General features: G+C 37.8%; 1 protein-coding gene and 1 long non-coding RNA gene across 6 annotated transcripts; one reads left to right on the top strand and one right to left on the bottom strand.

Annotated features, from left to right (window-relative positions):
• The first annotated feature begins 1,983 nt into the window (after window positions 1-1,983).
• LOC127784172 (uncharacterized) lies at window positions 1,984-5,938 on the top strand. 4 transcript variants are annotated; one of them, XR_008019454.1, is made up of 6 exons: window positions 1,984-2,197; window positions 2,583-2,819; window positions 2,985-3,120; window positions 3,378-3,452; window positions 4,932-5,033; window positions 5,793-5,938. It is a non-coding gene; the product is annotated as an uncharacterized LOC127784172 (long non-coding RNA). The 4 variants fall into 4 exon arrangements; XR_008019456.1 differs by lacking the exon at window positions 1,984-2,197 and adding an exon at window positions 2,212-2,486; XR_008019453.1 differs by lacking the exon at window positions 2,583-2,819.
• On the bottom strand, window positions 5,589-11,721 carry LOC127784171 (protein EMSY-LIKE 3-like). Of its 2 annotated transcripts, none has more exons than XM_052311364.1 (11): window positions 11,584-11,721; window positions 11,373-11,465; window positions 9,765-9,973; window positions 9,564-9,673; window positions 9,246-9,489; window positions 8,945-9,169; window positions 8,801-8,869; window positions 6,632-6,874; window positions 6,486-6,554; window positions 6,356-6,419; window positions 5,589-5,919 (listed from the first exon to the last, which is right to left on the bottom strand). In XM_052311364.1, the coding sequence occupies exons 3-11, from the start codon at window positions 9,849-9,851 to the stop codon at window positions 5,801-5,803; spliced, it is 1,230 nt and encodes a 409-aa protein (XP_052167324.1). In that variant the 5' UTR covers window positions 9,852-9,973; window positions 11,373-11,465; window positions 11,584-11,721; the 3' UTR covers window positions 5,589-5,800. The 2 variants fall into 2 exon arrangements, with proteins under 2 accessions (XP_052167324.1, XP_052167325.1); XM_052311365.1 differs by having other exon boundaries at window positions 11,373-11,490; window positions 11,584-11,695.
• Between the last annotated feature and the right edge of the window lie 2,898 nt (window positions 11,722-14,619).

Below are 14,619 nucleotides of genomic sequence, written 5' to 3' on the forward strand. Positions count from 1 at the left end.
AGGTTTTTCCGTATATGACATGGTATGTGGTGGATCCTACTGAGATTTAGTCAACTACTATTAGGTATGTGGTATCCATAATCCTGACACCGATAAAACTCTCCTTTTATGGGAGTACGTCCCGTGATTCAAAATCTATTGTGTAGAGGAAAATACAATAGATCATACACTTTTTCGCTAACAACTTTTCTCTTGATTACATGCTTGTCTCTTTTATATTTGGATGTTTGTAAAGTTTTATCCTTGTTTCTCTTTATTTCCTGCTTCTCAGTTTGTTTAATTGGGAAGAAATCCTATTACTCTAATAACCACTTAAAAGAAATCGATCCACGTAAAATTGTGAAATCTGTAAATACCATAATTATTGTTCATTAAGAATTAGTTTCATTAGTTTAGCTATGTACACGTGGTTTAGATGTAGAGACAAGTTTTATTACATTTTCTTTTTTCCATTATATTCCATTAATTGATTATGGGACATGGCAACATCGCAAGAGACATCTAAACACTGTCACAGGAGGTGTAAAAAAAACACCATTGCAGGCAAGGTGCTGCAACTTTTATTTTTGTAAAAAGTAATAGCAACAAATATATGCAATGTCCAACAAATATATAAATTCTATCACAGTGAGTGGCAATTATCTACCGGAGCCATCGTTTTGCTTATTCGCGGAATAAGCGAAACAACGTATTTTCAAACGAAAAGTAATTTGTGAATAAAACTTTTATATACGCGTTTTTAGCGATGTACTCCCTCCGTACTCGTAAAAGAAAGTCGTTTAGAACAATGTTTAAGTCAAACCTTGAGAATATAAATCATGAACAACTCTCAAGTTGTTGATTTTGAAAATGTAAAAAATTATATGAATAGATTTGTCTTGAAAGATACTTTCGTAAAAGTATACATATATCACTTTTCAATAAATATTTTTATAGAAATAAGAAGTAAAAGTTGTGTTTTAGAGACCGTGTCTCAATCCAAAACGACTTCCTTTATGAGTAGGGAGGGAGTAAAAGCAAAGGTTGAAAAATAAACTTCGGTGAAAAAACATCAAAATCAGCTCCAAATTTAAGGTTGAAAATTCAGATTTTGGATGATAAACATAAACATAAGCGAAAAGATGAGGCCCTACAACTTTGAGATTAAAAGATATGCCTTTTTTGGCATTTCATCGAGGATTGTCAATGTATGGTTTGCACTAAAGAAAATCAGCAACTACACACGTCGAGGGAGGGCGACAACGGCGCCATGAGCACAACAACATAATTTAGGCAGGTCAGTGGGTGACGGCTCCCAATTGACGATCGATTGGGTTGAGTGTGATGTGTTAAGCAACCTAAAAAACAGTTTTAGGATATTAATTTGGATGAACTGTTAATGCTATGGGTTTCACGTATCGGACATGGTTGGTATGGCTTGTCGCCTTTTCCTAATTGTTGAGTCTCGCTGATTGCGGGTGTTGGTGGAAATAAAATCCAATCTTATCGTAAGATATCGACAACATACAAAGAAAAATAGGATGACAAATACGATGACAGATATGCCAAATACGCGCATGCCGAGTTCAGTAAGGAGTCGCATGACGTACGAAAATCTTTGACAAAAACGTCTTCAATTTTTATAATAGTAGAGATTGGTTATATTTTGGTTGTGTATTGTATATAACCTAAAACTATGTATTGTATTATGAACTTCATTTTAGAAATAATTTTAGGGGTTACCTGTCTTTTTTTTCTTTTTTTAAAAAGGCTAAGAAGGCAAGTGTAAAACTCACCTAAAATCATTTCCGAAATCAAACTTTTAAATTGTAAAATTACTTAACCCTAGGAACAACCAAGTATATAGAAAATTCCTTTGCAAAATTTAAAAGGTAAACTTTAAACTCTATTAGAAGGGTTTTTTTTCTTTTTGCAAAAAAGGAAAAAAAGAGAGAGAGAAACGACTGGCATATGTGTATGCCAGAAGAGAGAAGTAGAAGTAACCACCGTCCTTTCTATACACGTCTCCATTTCTTTCCTCTCCTTTTCCTTCCCCTCCAAATGCCAACCCAAACTCCACCCAAGCTGCAGCTAATCAAATCATCCATCAACTACTACTATCTCCCGATTAGAAAAAAAAGAAAGAAATCAGGAAGAAATCGCCCATGGCGAAAGAAAAAAGAATTCTTGTAGAGAAAAAAGGGGGAAAAACCCAGAGGTATCTGACCATCTGAGACCTCCCTCCCCCTCTGTTCTGGATCTGTCTTTGCAGTACAGTATTCATTTTCTTTTCCTCCAGCGATTTCTTGGTTGCCAGAGACCTGCAGACACGCGGCACGGAACATCCGCCGCACGTTTTTGTCGCAGATTCGTGTTCTTGATGCTTCCCGGCTGCTGTTCTTGATGGGATGGATGCGGTTCTTGGCGTCTCTGCTGAGTGCTGAGATGTTTTGCAGCTCTTAAATGATTTTTTTTATCCGATTTGGTTATTTGATTCTCTTATCTTGGTATGGTTTTCAACTTTGAATGTATTCGCCTATTTAGCATAGAACTTCGAATGTATTTGCCTATTTTAGAAGAGAACTGACAGGATTTCTTGATAGATTTTCCTCCACCTGATTGAGGAGTGTAATTTGGACAGTGATGGATCCTTCTGACGGGGAACTCCTAATCTCCTTTTGTCAAGAGGCAATCCTCTGGCAGATGCTGTTCTGATTGATTGTTTGGTCACTCAACAACGCAAATCATGGGCATCTTGTGGCTATCTAGGGTTGGATTTGGGGCTACACCATTTCTTCTTCATAGATCTTTGTTTTCGCCTTTTCTGGAGGATGACTATGGTAGAGATTGTTCTAAATTCTTGGTTTGATTTTTCTTGTATTTATTAGTTGATCTTGTGAATTGCATTTCCCCTTCATTCAAGCTTCCCAAAGTTCTACTGGTTGGTTAGTTATTCAGATTTGATTTGATTCTTTTTACTTATCAGCAACTTGGGTTGATTTCAGATGAGAACTACATGGTGGATTGGCTCATGATAGTGCAAATCATTGGCTGAGATGAGGAAAGGCATGTTCATCGACTCCAAGATTGTTCACACCAAATGTCAGGCATCTGAACAAGACAGTCACCCTTAAGAACGAAGTATGAAATCTGAGCCTGTTCTATCCCTTTGTAGTTCCACTTACATTGTTTGATTGGACCCTTGGTATAAAACAAAAGAGCTCATGATTTATTTTGATCTCTGTCATTGGATCTTTTCTTCTATGAATTGCTAATGTTCGATCCTCTATTAACTTTGTGCTGATGAACACTTTCGATATATTTGCACTAAATTCTTGCATGGGGAAGGAAGTATTTTGAGAAAGCTTGACTTTTCTAAGTTGGTTTTTCTTATTCAGACAGCTTCTTGCTCAACTCAAACGGGATAGTTCTGGTGGAGAAGGTTCAACCTTAATTATGCAGTATTGCTTCAGGTACCCTTTTATTTTTCGTACAAGTTGATCCTTGCTTTTGTCCTCACTGCATGAACCATCGGATACTTGTTTCAACTTGTATGAAATGCGTGCATTATGTGAGATAGAAGATCACCATCATTGGTTTTCATAGGAGGGTGGACCTTTTTATATCTTTAATACTTGGAAAGAAGCTTCTTGCCCAAATTACTTAGTATTGTCTTATGCGAAGAAGGTTGCTGAATTGTTCTTTTATTGTCTATTGTATGCCTTATTAGGCTCATGATAACTATTATGATGAGGCAGTCATTCAGTTTTAAGCATGTTAAAGAACATAATGGTGTTTGCGTTACACTCTATTCTTTCTTCTAGTCAGGCTGTGGCACCATGATGTATACTATCAATTCGGATGCTTTAGAATGGGGTTGTTGCTTTGTTAGACCTTGACACTTAACTGCTATTTTTCACCAAGCATTAATTGTTTCTACCAAAAATTAGTTTATTTGGGAGATTCATGGCTAGTATTTCCTTTCCGCTTTGTTAGTTGCACTCGTAGGTAAATCCATAAATGTTACATTCCATGTGTCCTATACTCTGTAGTTGTACTTTCTGTAGTTAAGATTGTAGCATTTTTTATGTCTTAAAATTAGGTTTGATTGCATATTTCTTTGTTGTTCCTTAATATTTCCTTATATAGCACAGTATTAACTGAAGGATCACAAATTTGACACCAATAACATATACTCCCTCCGTCCCAAAAAGACTCAATTCTTGGGTTTCCGTGTCCAATGTTTGACCAACCGTCTTATATGAAATTTTTTATGATTAATATTTTCATTATTGTTAGATGATAAAACATGAATAATACTTTATGCATGACTTATCTTTTTAAATTTTTTCATATTTTTTTCAAATAAGACGGACGGTCAAACATTAAACACGGAAACTCAGGAATTGAGTTTTTTTAGGACAGAGGGAGTAGTCAGTAGAGTACAGTATAAGCATTTCTATATTGTTTAGCAAAGATAAGGTTGAGGGAAAAAAGGAGTCACATCATTGGTCAAATTTTGAAATTTGAATTGCTTAGGTTCCCTTGATTGGTTGAAAATGCTTTGGATTTCCATGCATTGGAATCAATGTCCTAGAAATGCTTGTATTTTTGGAATGGAGAGAGTAGTTGACATATAATCTTTGTGGTGTCCCTGTCAAAATGTCCTGCTCCAGTTTATTGTTTACTGTTTAGAAAAATGACTTCTTAATAATCTCAGTTTATAGACATTTAATGGTAATTCCATATTTTAAACCTGTTGGATTTCCTTTGCATCTGGAAAAATCCAAGACAAGTTTTGTAGAATTTCATCCAAAATGAGTTTTAAAAAAAATCATGTGCATCGAACTTCAAAAGGCCAACAGCAGTTCTCTGAAATGCTCAAGCCTATTATTGCTTTACGCCTTTACTTGCATCTTGTAGTAGCAATCTATAAGTTCAGCTGGGGTCAGCCTGCAGGTTGAAGACGATATATGAACTAACTGAGGACAAATTTTTGCTGTAGAAATCAGAGACTATAGTCTTCACATTGTTTGCTTGTTCATCATTGTAAGGTATTATGTGCTCAGAGACTACAGTCTTCACATTGTTTGCTAGTTCAGCATCAGCATTGTAACGTATTATGCCTTCTCTCTCCCTCCTATACTGTTATTTTGGGCGAGAATTCTCTACTATTTTCTACATTAGTTATTTTCTATTAGCAGCATTGAACAATAGCCGATGGATTTCATGTCCATTCATGCAAGAGCTCTGCTTGTTTCTGTAGAGTAAACAACTTGAATACGAATTCAAGTAGTAAATGCACAAGCCGAAGGCATAATATACCCTATATATAATCCCTTATATTATGGGATGGAGGGAGTATGTTAAAATGAAGTCACACGTCTATAGGGAATTGAGTTATTTTTAGTATTTTGTTTGGATTATTTTGTAGATAAAAAATTATTGTTTTCAAGTAAGTGCACCATAAACTTCCAAAGGTTCGCATGACCATGAGAGGGTACCTCGTATTACCAAATATTGTAAATGTTAGTACAATGCACAAATCCTGGAGCAAATTTCTTTTTTGTTGACCAACACGCATGCAAAACATGAGATTATCCATTAACTTAGCAACATAAAAAAGCAGCATCACGAAAGTTAGCTCCACTTCTGGATATTTTACATGGTCAGGATGCTAAGTTTTTCTACAAAACAGCACTTCCATTCTCCAAAATAAAGATACTAGGCCTAGAGCTAATTTCAGAATAAATTTCAGTGGTAAGATTTTACAACATGCAGGCTTCTGATGGAATTCTGTCTTCATGTTCCAGCAATTGTTTTACACGGCATCAGCGCCTCCAAGCATGTGGCCACCATCAACAGCCATAGCGTCTGCATAGTTTGCTTGATGCTGGCTCCCAGCATATGGTGCATTCCTTCGCACACGATTGTGCTCATCTGATTTCAACAAAACAGGAAAAGGCTTGTCACATATACATGGCAGAATGTTCATTTGTAATGTTGATATCTCAGTTATCAAGACATTTTTTGCCCTACTAATGCTTATTGCACATGTACGGGATACCATAATTTGTAACCATTTGGCCATAGATGTAAAATGCGGACTGCAAAAAAAACATATTGCTGTTGTGGCCGACGATATTTCTGACGAAACGTTCATTGAGTTACAAGGATCCCACCTCCCAGGAAGAAATAAATACAACAAAATATACAAGAAAAGAAGCAATTGGTGTACAACCAAGCAGTTGAAGCTGCTACACCTATTAGGGACTTGGGGGGCAAACTTCCTAAACTAGAAACAGAAATAATTTTTTTCTGCAACATCAGAACGTCCATATCCTTATGTTCAAGGAACAAATAGATTAGTATTTACCACTTTCACCATCAGATGCCTCAGCAAGCCTTGCGATGGCATCAATCAACGATTGCTCTTGCTCCTGCAAACATTGCGTGTTACTTGAAAATGAAAGGCTTAAATAATATGCACAAAAGTTGTGTTTTACCTTCAGCACTTTCTTTGCCTTCTCTACCTCCAGGGGATCTGGATTATTAACACTAAAAACCCTCTCCACCTATGTCAAAAGATAAATCACAATAATGCACACGATGTTTGTGGTTATTAATAACAAAAATATGTTACCAGACTAACCTCTTTTATGAGGCTCTCGGTATGAAGTATATCAATGTCATCAGAACTTCTCTTGCCAACTCCATTTTGTGAGGGTGGAAAATCCTTCCGGGATACATGCTTTGGTAATCCCCTCCCCCTTCCTGTACCTGGTGTTGGACCACCTCGGCTAGATGACTTCTTGCCTCCACTACCTGGAGCACCTCGGACTCCCTGATATATCCCAGGGTCATCACCTTGCCATCTTATATCTTCAGGTCCCATCTGTAATTTAGCAACCCAAGCTTAATTTAGCAACCCAAGCAATAAGAACAAGTCCACACAGATGATTTTGATGTACATTACTAATTAGTGCCCTTAAGAACAAAAAGGTGAGATTCATGCTATGAACAAAAAGTGCTCTGAGACAATATTAATCTCACTATGGCGCTTACTACATTCACCAGCAAGAATGATGAAACATGTGCTTAGGCAAGTGATTCAACAGGAAAATATCTAGTCCATCCCATCTTCGGGGAGTACCTTGTGTTCACATACAATGTTAACTGGACGCAGACATGCACTGGAATCCTCAGATTCGCGTGTCTAATTCAGCTTACAAAATTGGAAATGCAAAATACTACATGGTATCCGTGGTTGGAATGTATAATTCCGCAAAAAAAAAAATGGACACATATGTCCTTGTAACACTGCTCTCATGCATCCTCTTCGAAGAACAATACTACATGGTATCCGTGGTTGGAATGTACTTCCGCAAAAATAAAATGGACACAGATGTCCTTGTAACACTGCTCTCATGCATCCTCTTCGAAGAACAATACAAGTTACCATGAAAATTTTCAAAAAAGAAAAAAAAAACTCGATAACATTGACACAAAATCAATCATCACAAAAATTCTAACCTAAATTCATTCTACACAAAGAGAAAAAAAGGTACTCCATTCCAAAATATAAACATTTCTAGTTTGTTTAGCAAAGATTTAGCGAAAATTACTTAAATGCCCTTGCTTGGATTCCCACCCAACCATCTTTCAACTTGTTTAATGGTAGCTGTAATTTGTACTATTCCCTATGTTTACCCCTACACGAGGGGCTTGTTTGGCAGAGAACCAGCTCCAGCTCTCCTGAAGCTGAAGCCCAACCAAATAGTTTCAGCTGCACCCAAAAATGGAGCAGATCAGGCTGAGTGCTCTCACAAAATGAACTAGGGGGATAGAGAGGGGTTTAGGCTGCTCTGCAACTCCACTCCAGATGCAGTTCTTGGAGTTAAATTTAGGAATTTGAAGCCCTGCCAAACAGGCCCGAGGTATTTGCCCAGCTTGGCTAGCTTATCCTCACATCACAGGGCTAAGCAAAGGGCATAAAAGGTCCAAATGCACCCCCAAGTACCCAGTTTCTCATTTGTACAGAATCCTGAGGCTTCCTCACAAATCCAGAATTTTTGCAAGATTTTCACTGGAATTAGTTCGATTCCTGCTGGAATCCTCAAAACTTTCCATTTTGCAAAGGAAGCATGAATAAATCTGGCAGATTCTACCTTTTTTCCCCAAATCCTCAGTACCGAATGTTTGTGACATAACTTTCAAAAGAAATTGATGGACTACAATTTGGCTAGAAAATGAAGTGAAACATTGATGTATATGTAATAATGGGTGAAAGAATTTACTAAGAGAAAAATGTAGTTGTCAATGTTTGCTACAGACAACAAAATATACCCAAAACAAACTGGTACTAGAAACACATGGGCAGAGTATGGATTGGTCTGGAAGATTAGTTGACAATAATATTTTACTTTCACGAGCATGTCAGACAATAATAAGTATAAAAGCTTAACCATTAACCAATAGGCCAGTCCCTTTTGATTATGTTAGTTTTCACGGAGCATGGATGTTGATTCAAGAGTGCTATAGATGTGCATGGTATGATCAAGTTCCTAATTTCTTCTAAACAACAAAAAATGTCTGGTTCAAATCAAAAGGTAAAACAAAATCACAATTTCCTTGCCCCTGACAACTGTTTCAAAATCACGATTTCCAGCAGTACTGACAACCATGAAATCCTAATCTACATCATGCTCATCTCCAAGCATCCCAATAATTCAATAGATTTTTCAATGCAATGTTCCCCTAGAAAACAATGAAAACCTAAAGTGAAGAATTTTCAAATGTTCACAGGAAAAAGGTTGCAAACCTGTTTAAGATCAACCCACTCCCATGATTCATTAGCTGTATTTATGTCATAAGCCAATGCATACAGATCCTGCAATGGAATCCCTTAGAAAAGCCCAAAGGCCTGAATCAACAGAACTGTAGCTATAATGAAGTAAGAACAAACCGTTTCTGGATTATAATCAGTAATAGTTGCTTCGTAAAAACTGTTATCTTCAGGCCACCGGCTCATGACTTTACGATTAATTAATGGATTAATATGCAGTGCTTCGGAAGGTTCAAAAGAAACAAGGCCAACAGGAAAGTTTCTATTCATATGTGGTCCCCTTCCGCTAGGACCAGCTGAAGATGTCATGGCCTTGACTGAAGGGCCCCCTGGCACCTTCTGACCCTGGAAGCACATGAAACTTCATCAAAGAAACCCGATTTCTTTTTTTAAGAAAGAGACATCAGAATTATGTGCTTACTGGTTTGGTCTTTTTGCCTTTAGCTCCTGATGAAGCTCCCTTTTTAGCTGTTGAAGATGATGGTGGTCCTTGTAAAGCCAACTGCTGTGAATGCATAACAGGAGGCGGTGCAGGCAGGGCAGGAAATGATTGCGATGTCTTTTGCCTCTTACGGCCCGAGGTGGTAGGGCTAGGCGCTAGATCATGCATAGGCTGAGCATTATTGGGTAACATTGCTTGAGGCCCTCCTGCTGATCTCCATTCCCTTGATTACAAGGAAGAAAGAAATTCAGAATGTTGAAAACAGAACACACATGAACACTTCTTTATATATTCTACCTTATGCTACGGATAATATCATCACTGTTGACCCGATTTAGTAGTTCCCTGTGGTCTACATCAGATACCCTTAGCTCTTTCCGAAGTTCTGTTATGAGACCTTCTTTCTCCTGGAAATGAGAAACAGCTTTGAGATATAATGTTCAAGATGAATCAGCACAGACCCAAAGATAATAAAACCATAGTTTAATGGTTAACAACCCATGTAATGGCGTCAGACTGGGCTTTAAATGCACGAAGAACCGAGCAATATGCTTCTTGTTCAAGATGATGGATTTGTGTTGCCATATCAGTATGGGCTCTAGTGTATGAACCAGCAGGAACAATAGCTCTTCCATTACCACTGACACGTCCACTGCCTCTAATACCCCTATTGCTTGGATATGGTGGAGGAAGATCATCAGCAGTTCCTGCAGCCAACACGTTTTTGAAAACCCAGCATTTAGGAAAAGTACCATAGCAGCTTTGCAATAGAATTTCCTACATTGCTAGCTGACTAAAGAAAACAGCTCATACTGCTCTTGAAATTAAGAGAAACAGAGAAAATATCTACCAAGAAATAACACAATATACAACTCCAAATGAAAAGCAGCATATTCATCAAAATCCTATAGGTTGATAGACATACTATCTACTATTGTAGGAGAAATATGAGGCATTGATTCCAAAAGGTGAAAACATGTGTTATCTGTGTAACAAATCATACTTTGATACAATTTAAGAATAAATACTATCACAATTCCCACTATCAAGGAACACATGTATTGCAATACATCAGAACTTAAATACTCCTGGATTCGTACAACATCAAAACACTGAAATCAATTCACGACATGTCCAACTAATGGAGAAGTAGAAATTTCCCAAGTCCTCAACAGGAACACTATTTTTTGCAAATGCCAGGACCTACCAAAAGTTTAAAAACAATGTTTTTTTAGCGTGACAGTTGAGCTCATTGCCACAGATGAGTCAGTCAACACGAAAGATCCTTTTGTTCACCAAGAACAGCGAGGTTATTTAAGATGCATAAGAAAATCTCTTACCACTTAAAAACAAAAAACATATTAAGCCAAAAGCAGAAATTGTTTCATATCAAAAGCTCCAAAACAAAACAAAACATGAAATTACACTTCACCAGCATACAGCTAAAGAAACAAAATGAAAAACTTCCAAGCTCAGTAACAGGAGGGTACTCTAGGTATGACATATCCCCTGAACCACAGAAAGTACCACCTTCCAAATTAACTCCCACAGTGAGCTGCCACAAGGCTATGAAAGAAGCTCCAACAAAACAGGTGCCCAACTAAATAATTATTATGCCAACCCAAGGGTAACCAATTGACAATATGCCAATCAAATTCACACCAGGACTCACATTACCAGGCAATTTAAGAAAACCTAACTCCCATGCGAGAAACGGCGCAAATACCCTAAATCCAATCGAATTTACCTGCACAAGCTACACCACAGGTTCTCACTATTCACCTGCACGAACAAACACATCCCAGGGAAACAAATTCAGCTGGAATTCGCCGGAAACCCACTCCCCCCACAACGCCTCAAATCTTTCCACGAAGCTAATTTCACGAGACCCTTTAACCCAAAACCCCCCTACAAGGCAAGCTCAAACCCTAGCTCCCTCCACCCTCGTCGACGCTCGCAGTAAAATGGCGCCCAAGAAAAACCCTAGCAACCACGCGGAACGCACCGCAGCCGCGCGCGAGAACGGACGAGGAAACCCTAGAAAATCCCCCAAACGGGGAGGCCGTAGCCCTTCTCTCTCTCGCTCCCCCCACCCAAATTACTCACCGCTGCTGTCGGATGCCTGGCCGCCGCCGTAGTCCACCGACTGCGGCGGCCCCCCGCCGGGGAGGCGCGCGCGTGCCCCGGCCAGAGCTGCACCTGAAATCAAAACCAAACCACCCCCCTAACCCGGGGGAGGGGGGGGGGGGGAGAGCACGGGGGATCAGCATAGGCGAAGGCGTGGCGCGGCGGAGGGGAGATCCGCGGGAGGGCTAACCTCGGGAGGAAGCGGGCGCGGCGGCGGCGGCGGAATCCGGCGAGATTTGGGGGGGAAGCGAGCTGATCGACGAGGAGAGAGAAGGAGAGAGAAGGGAGGAGGCGCCACGGAGGCGAAGGGTCAAAGGGTGATTGGACCACGGGCGGGTAACCTCACCGCCAATCGGAACGCCTCCCAGCAAAATTCGTTTTCTTCTTCTTTTTTTTAACTAGAAAAAAAAAAGCTCGTGCGTTGCAACGGGTTAAAAGATGTTTTTATCATTGTACATTATACTTCTTTATTGGTTTTGGGCCGAAAATCCATCCCTTTCTTCCTTTTCAGTTCTTGCTCAGGCCGCTATCTTTTTCCGCTTGGCTGGCCTCTCTTTGGCCTAGCTTATAAGTGCAGCTGTAAACCCAGCTTGCACAATCAAATGCAATCTTCAACCTCTGAAAGTCGGTATCGTGCCTATAGATGCCGAAGGCATCCTACTCATCAAATACAACCGAGTCTTTATCGATCCCTCAGAATTGGCTCGCACGATCAAATGTGATCTTCAACCTTCGGAAGACGGCCTGTAGATTCTAGAGCCATCAGAATTGGTTGAGGGTTTTAAAACGGCTTGGAAAACTCGTTGGCCAGCCATCATCAGCAATTGTTAATTAGAGATTAAATATGACGAAATTAAATATGACGAATTAAAGCCGACTTGGAACTGAAAATCATGGCAAAAATGATAAGGGAGAAAGGGAGAATCGTTTTTTGTAATTAATTGAGGAGGAAAAAGGCAGATTGACGTGGTGGGGTAGATTGATGTGGGACTATGTTAGGGTTCTGCCCAGTGACAAGAAAAAATAAACCGGGTGGATAAAAAATCCACAATCCTTAGCACATGCGCAATAGAAAAACCACAGAAAAGATATCGGATTGAAAAAAAAAGACGATGAAAAATGAAAAAAAAACGAATTGAAAAAAATGCAACGATATAAAAAAGGGGGGAAAACGGATATAAGATATTTGGATTGAAAAATAAAGAAAGAAAAAAAAGCGTGTGCAACAGGCAAACGGAAAAAACGGATCTAAAAGTCACGACCAAAAAAGATCGGACGGAAAAAAACTGGAGAAAAAAACCACGTGTGAAAAAGAAAAACAATAGGACGGAACGCGCGCGAGGGAGAAAAAACAAGCCAGCGACGTACCAAATTTTCTTGAAAAAAACATCTTAAACTTTTAAACTTTTATAATAGGTAAAGATAAACTAAGGGCCTTTGATTTGCATGAAAAACGTATGAATTTCGAAGAATTTCAATTTTATATGAAAATATTCTATAAAGGTATTTGAAAAATCAAAGTATTTTTAGATCGTACCATATCTTTTAAAATTTCTATTAAATGGATAATCCTATAAAGATTTTAAGCAAACTTAACCAGAGCTCTAACCTCTTGAAAAATTTTCTTGAGTCCATCCATCTCATTCGATTTCTGTGTTTTTTCTAAAATCCAATCAAACGGTTATTCTTGTGTGTTTTCTTGTCTTTTACAATAATCTATTTTGCACTTGCATTATCATGTGTTTTTCTATTCATTCATTCATACGATTTAAATGGGCCCTAATGGTACAATAGAATTTAATGCAGTAAGTTGTTCACAATTTTAGAGGAATCCAGTTTGGATTTAGCAAAATCCTGATTTTTGGACCGGGTAAAAAACACAAATCACTTGGTTTTTCGTTAAATTTTTTAAAAAAAGCGAACTGAATTTTAAATTTTTAACACCGGATTCATCGGTTTTGGTTGTTTATCAACAGATTCGTGGTTCTTAAATTTTTTTTCTATTTTTTAAAAAATTCACGTGCATCACACTCACTTTTACTTTATAATGTACAGAAGACACAAACACATGTGTGTGCGCTTGAGAGCTGCATGTAAGACGTTATTATGTGATATTACTGTTGCTAAAATACATAGCGAATGTGTATCATCGTGTGCATACTTTTAGATAATATATTTTTTTTATTTCTTATGGATGAAGATAAAAAATTTCGTGGCATGCTTTTTTAAACTGCTAAACTGTGTGTTTCGTGCGAAAACTTTTTATATGAAAGTTGCTCTAAAATATCATATTAATCTATTTTTCAAGTTTGTAATAATTAAAATTCAATCAATCATATGTTAATACCACCTCGTTTTGTGTAAAAGAACTTAACTTTATTTTCAGGAGAAAAAACACTAATGAAGGTTGCAACCTGCAACTCGGTTGAGCTGGCTAGGGGCTGCACACCTTGTGCAATTGTAGTTTTGGTTGTGTAGTTACGGTAGAGGTGGTATGCAACTGTAACCGTAAGTTATATATCTCTCACAACTCCATCATTGCGACTTTTAAAGTTTTATTTGAATTTCGTAAGATGCAGACTAACCGAGAAGAAAATTATGTGTTCTTAAGGATATCGAATTCATTAATACCAATTGCATATGGTACAATCAAAAAAAATAAATTATACATATTTTTACAATTATATGAAAGATGTATAATTACGCATGCTCAAAGAGCTTGAGAGCTCCATCGTTTACTCATCTTCCCTAATAAGCCAAAACGGCTTATTAGTGAATCAAATGAATTTATTGGTAAAACTTTTATATATATGTTCTTGATGGTTTAAAAGCTTATGTAAAAAAATACGTTAAAAATATCTTAAAATTAAGTTTGAAAATTTAAATTTTAACTTTTTCTTTGGTTGATTAGGGCATCCAATAGGAGCCGGAGACTAACAACTCCATATAGCCTCACTGAAATTTGTTAAAAGTGCACTTACATGTGAGTAATAGTCATAGCATCGCAACAGGATTTGAACAAGTCGAGCCATGCACTCACAACTTCATCACTATATAATCAGTGTGTTCTTAAATTATATAGTTTTTAATATTGTTTGTTACAAATAAACATAGATCTCTTTCCATTGAGCATGTCTTTCAATTTTAAGTAGCATTTGATAATGCTTGCAAGCTACATTTTACATATACACACACATTGATCGTCTTGGCCCTTTTACTTAAATTG

The sequence above is a fragment of the Oryza glaberrima genome, chromosome 9, assembly GCF_000147395.1.
Source record: "Oryza glaberrima chromosome 9, OglaRS2, whole genome shotgun sequence".
Taxonomy (NCBI): Eukaryota; Viridiplantae; Streptophyta; class Magnoliopsida; order Poales; family Poaceae; genus Oryza; species Oryza glaberrima.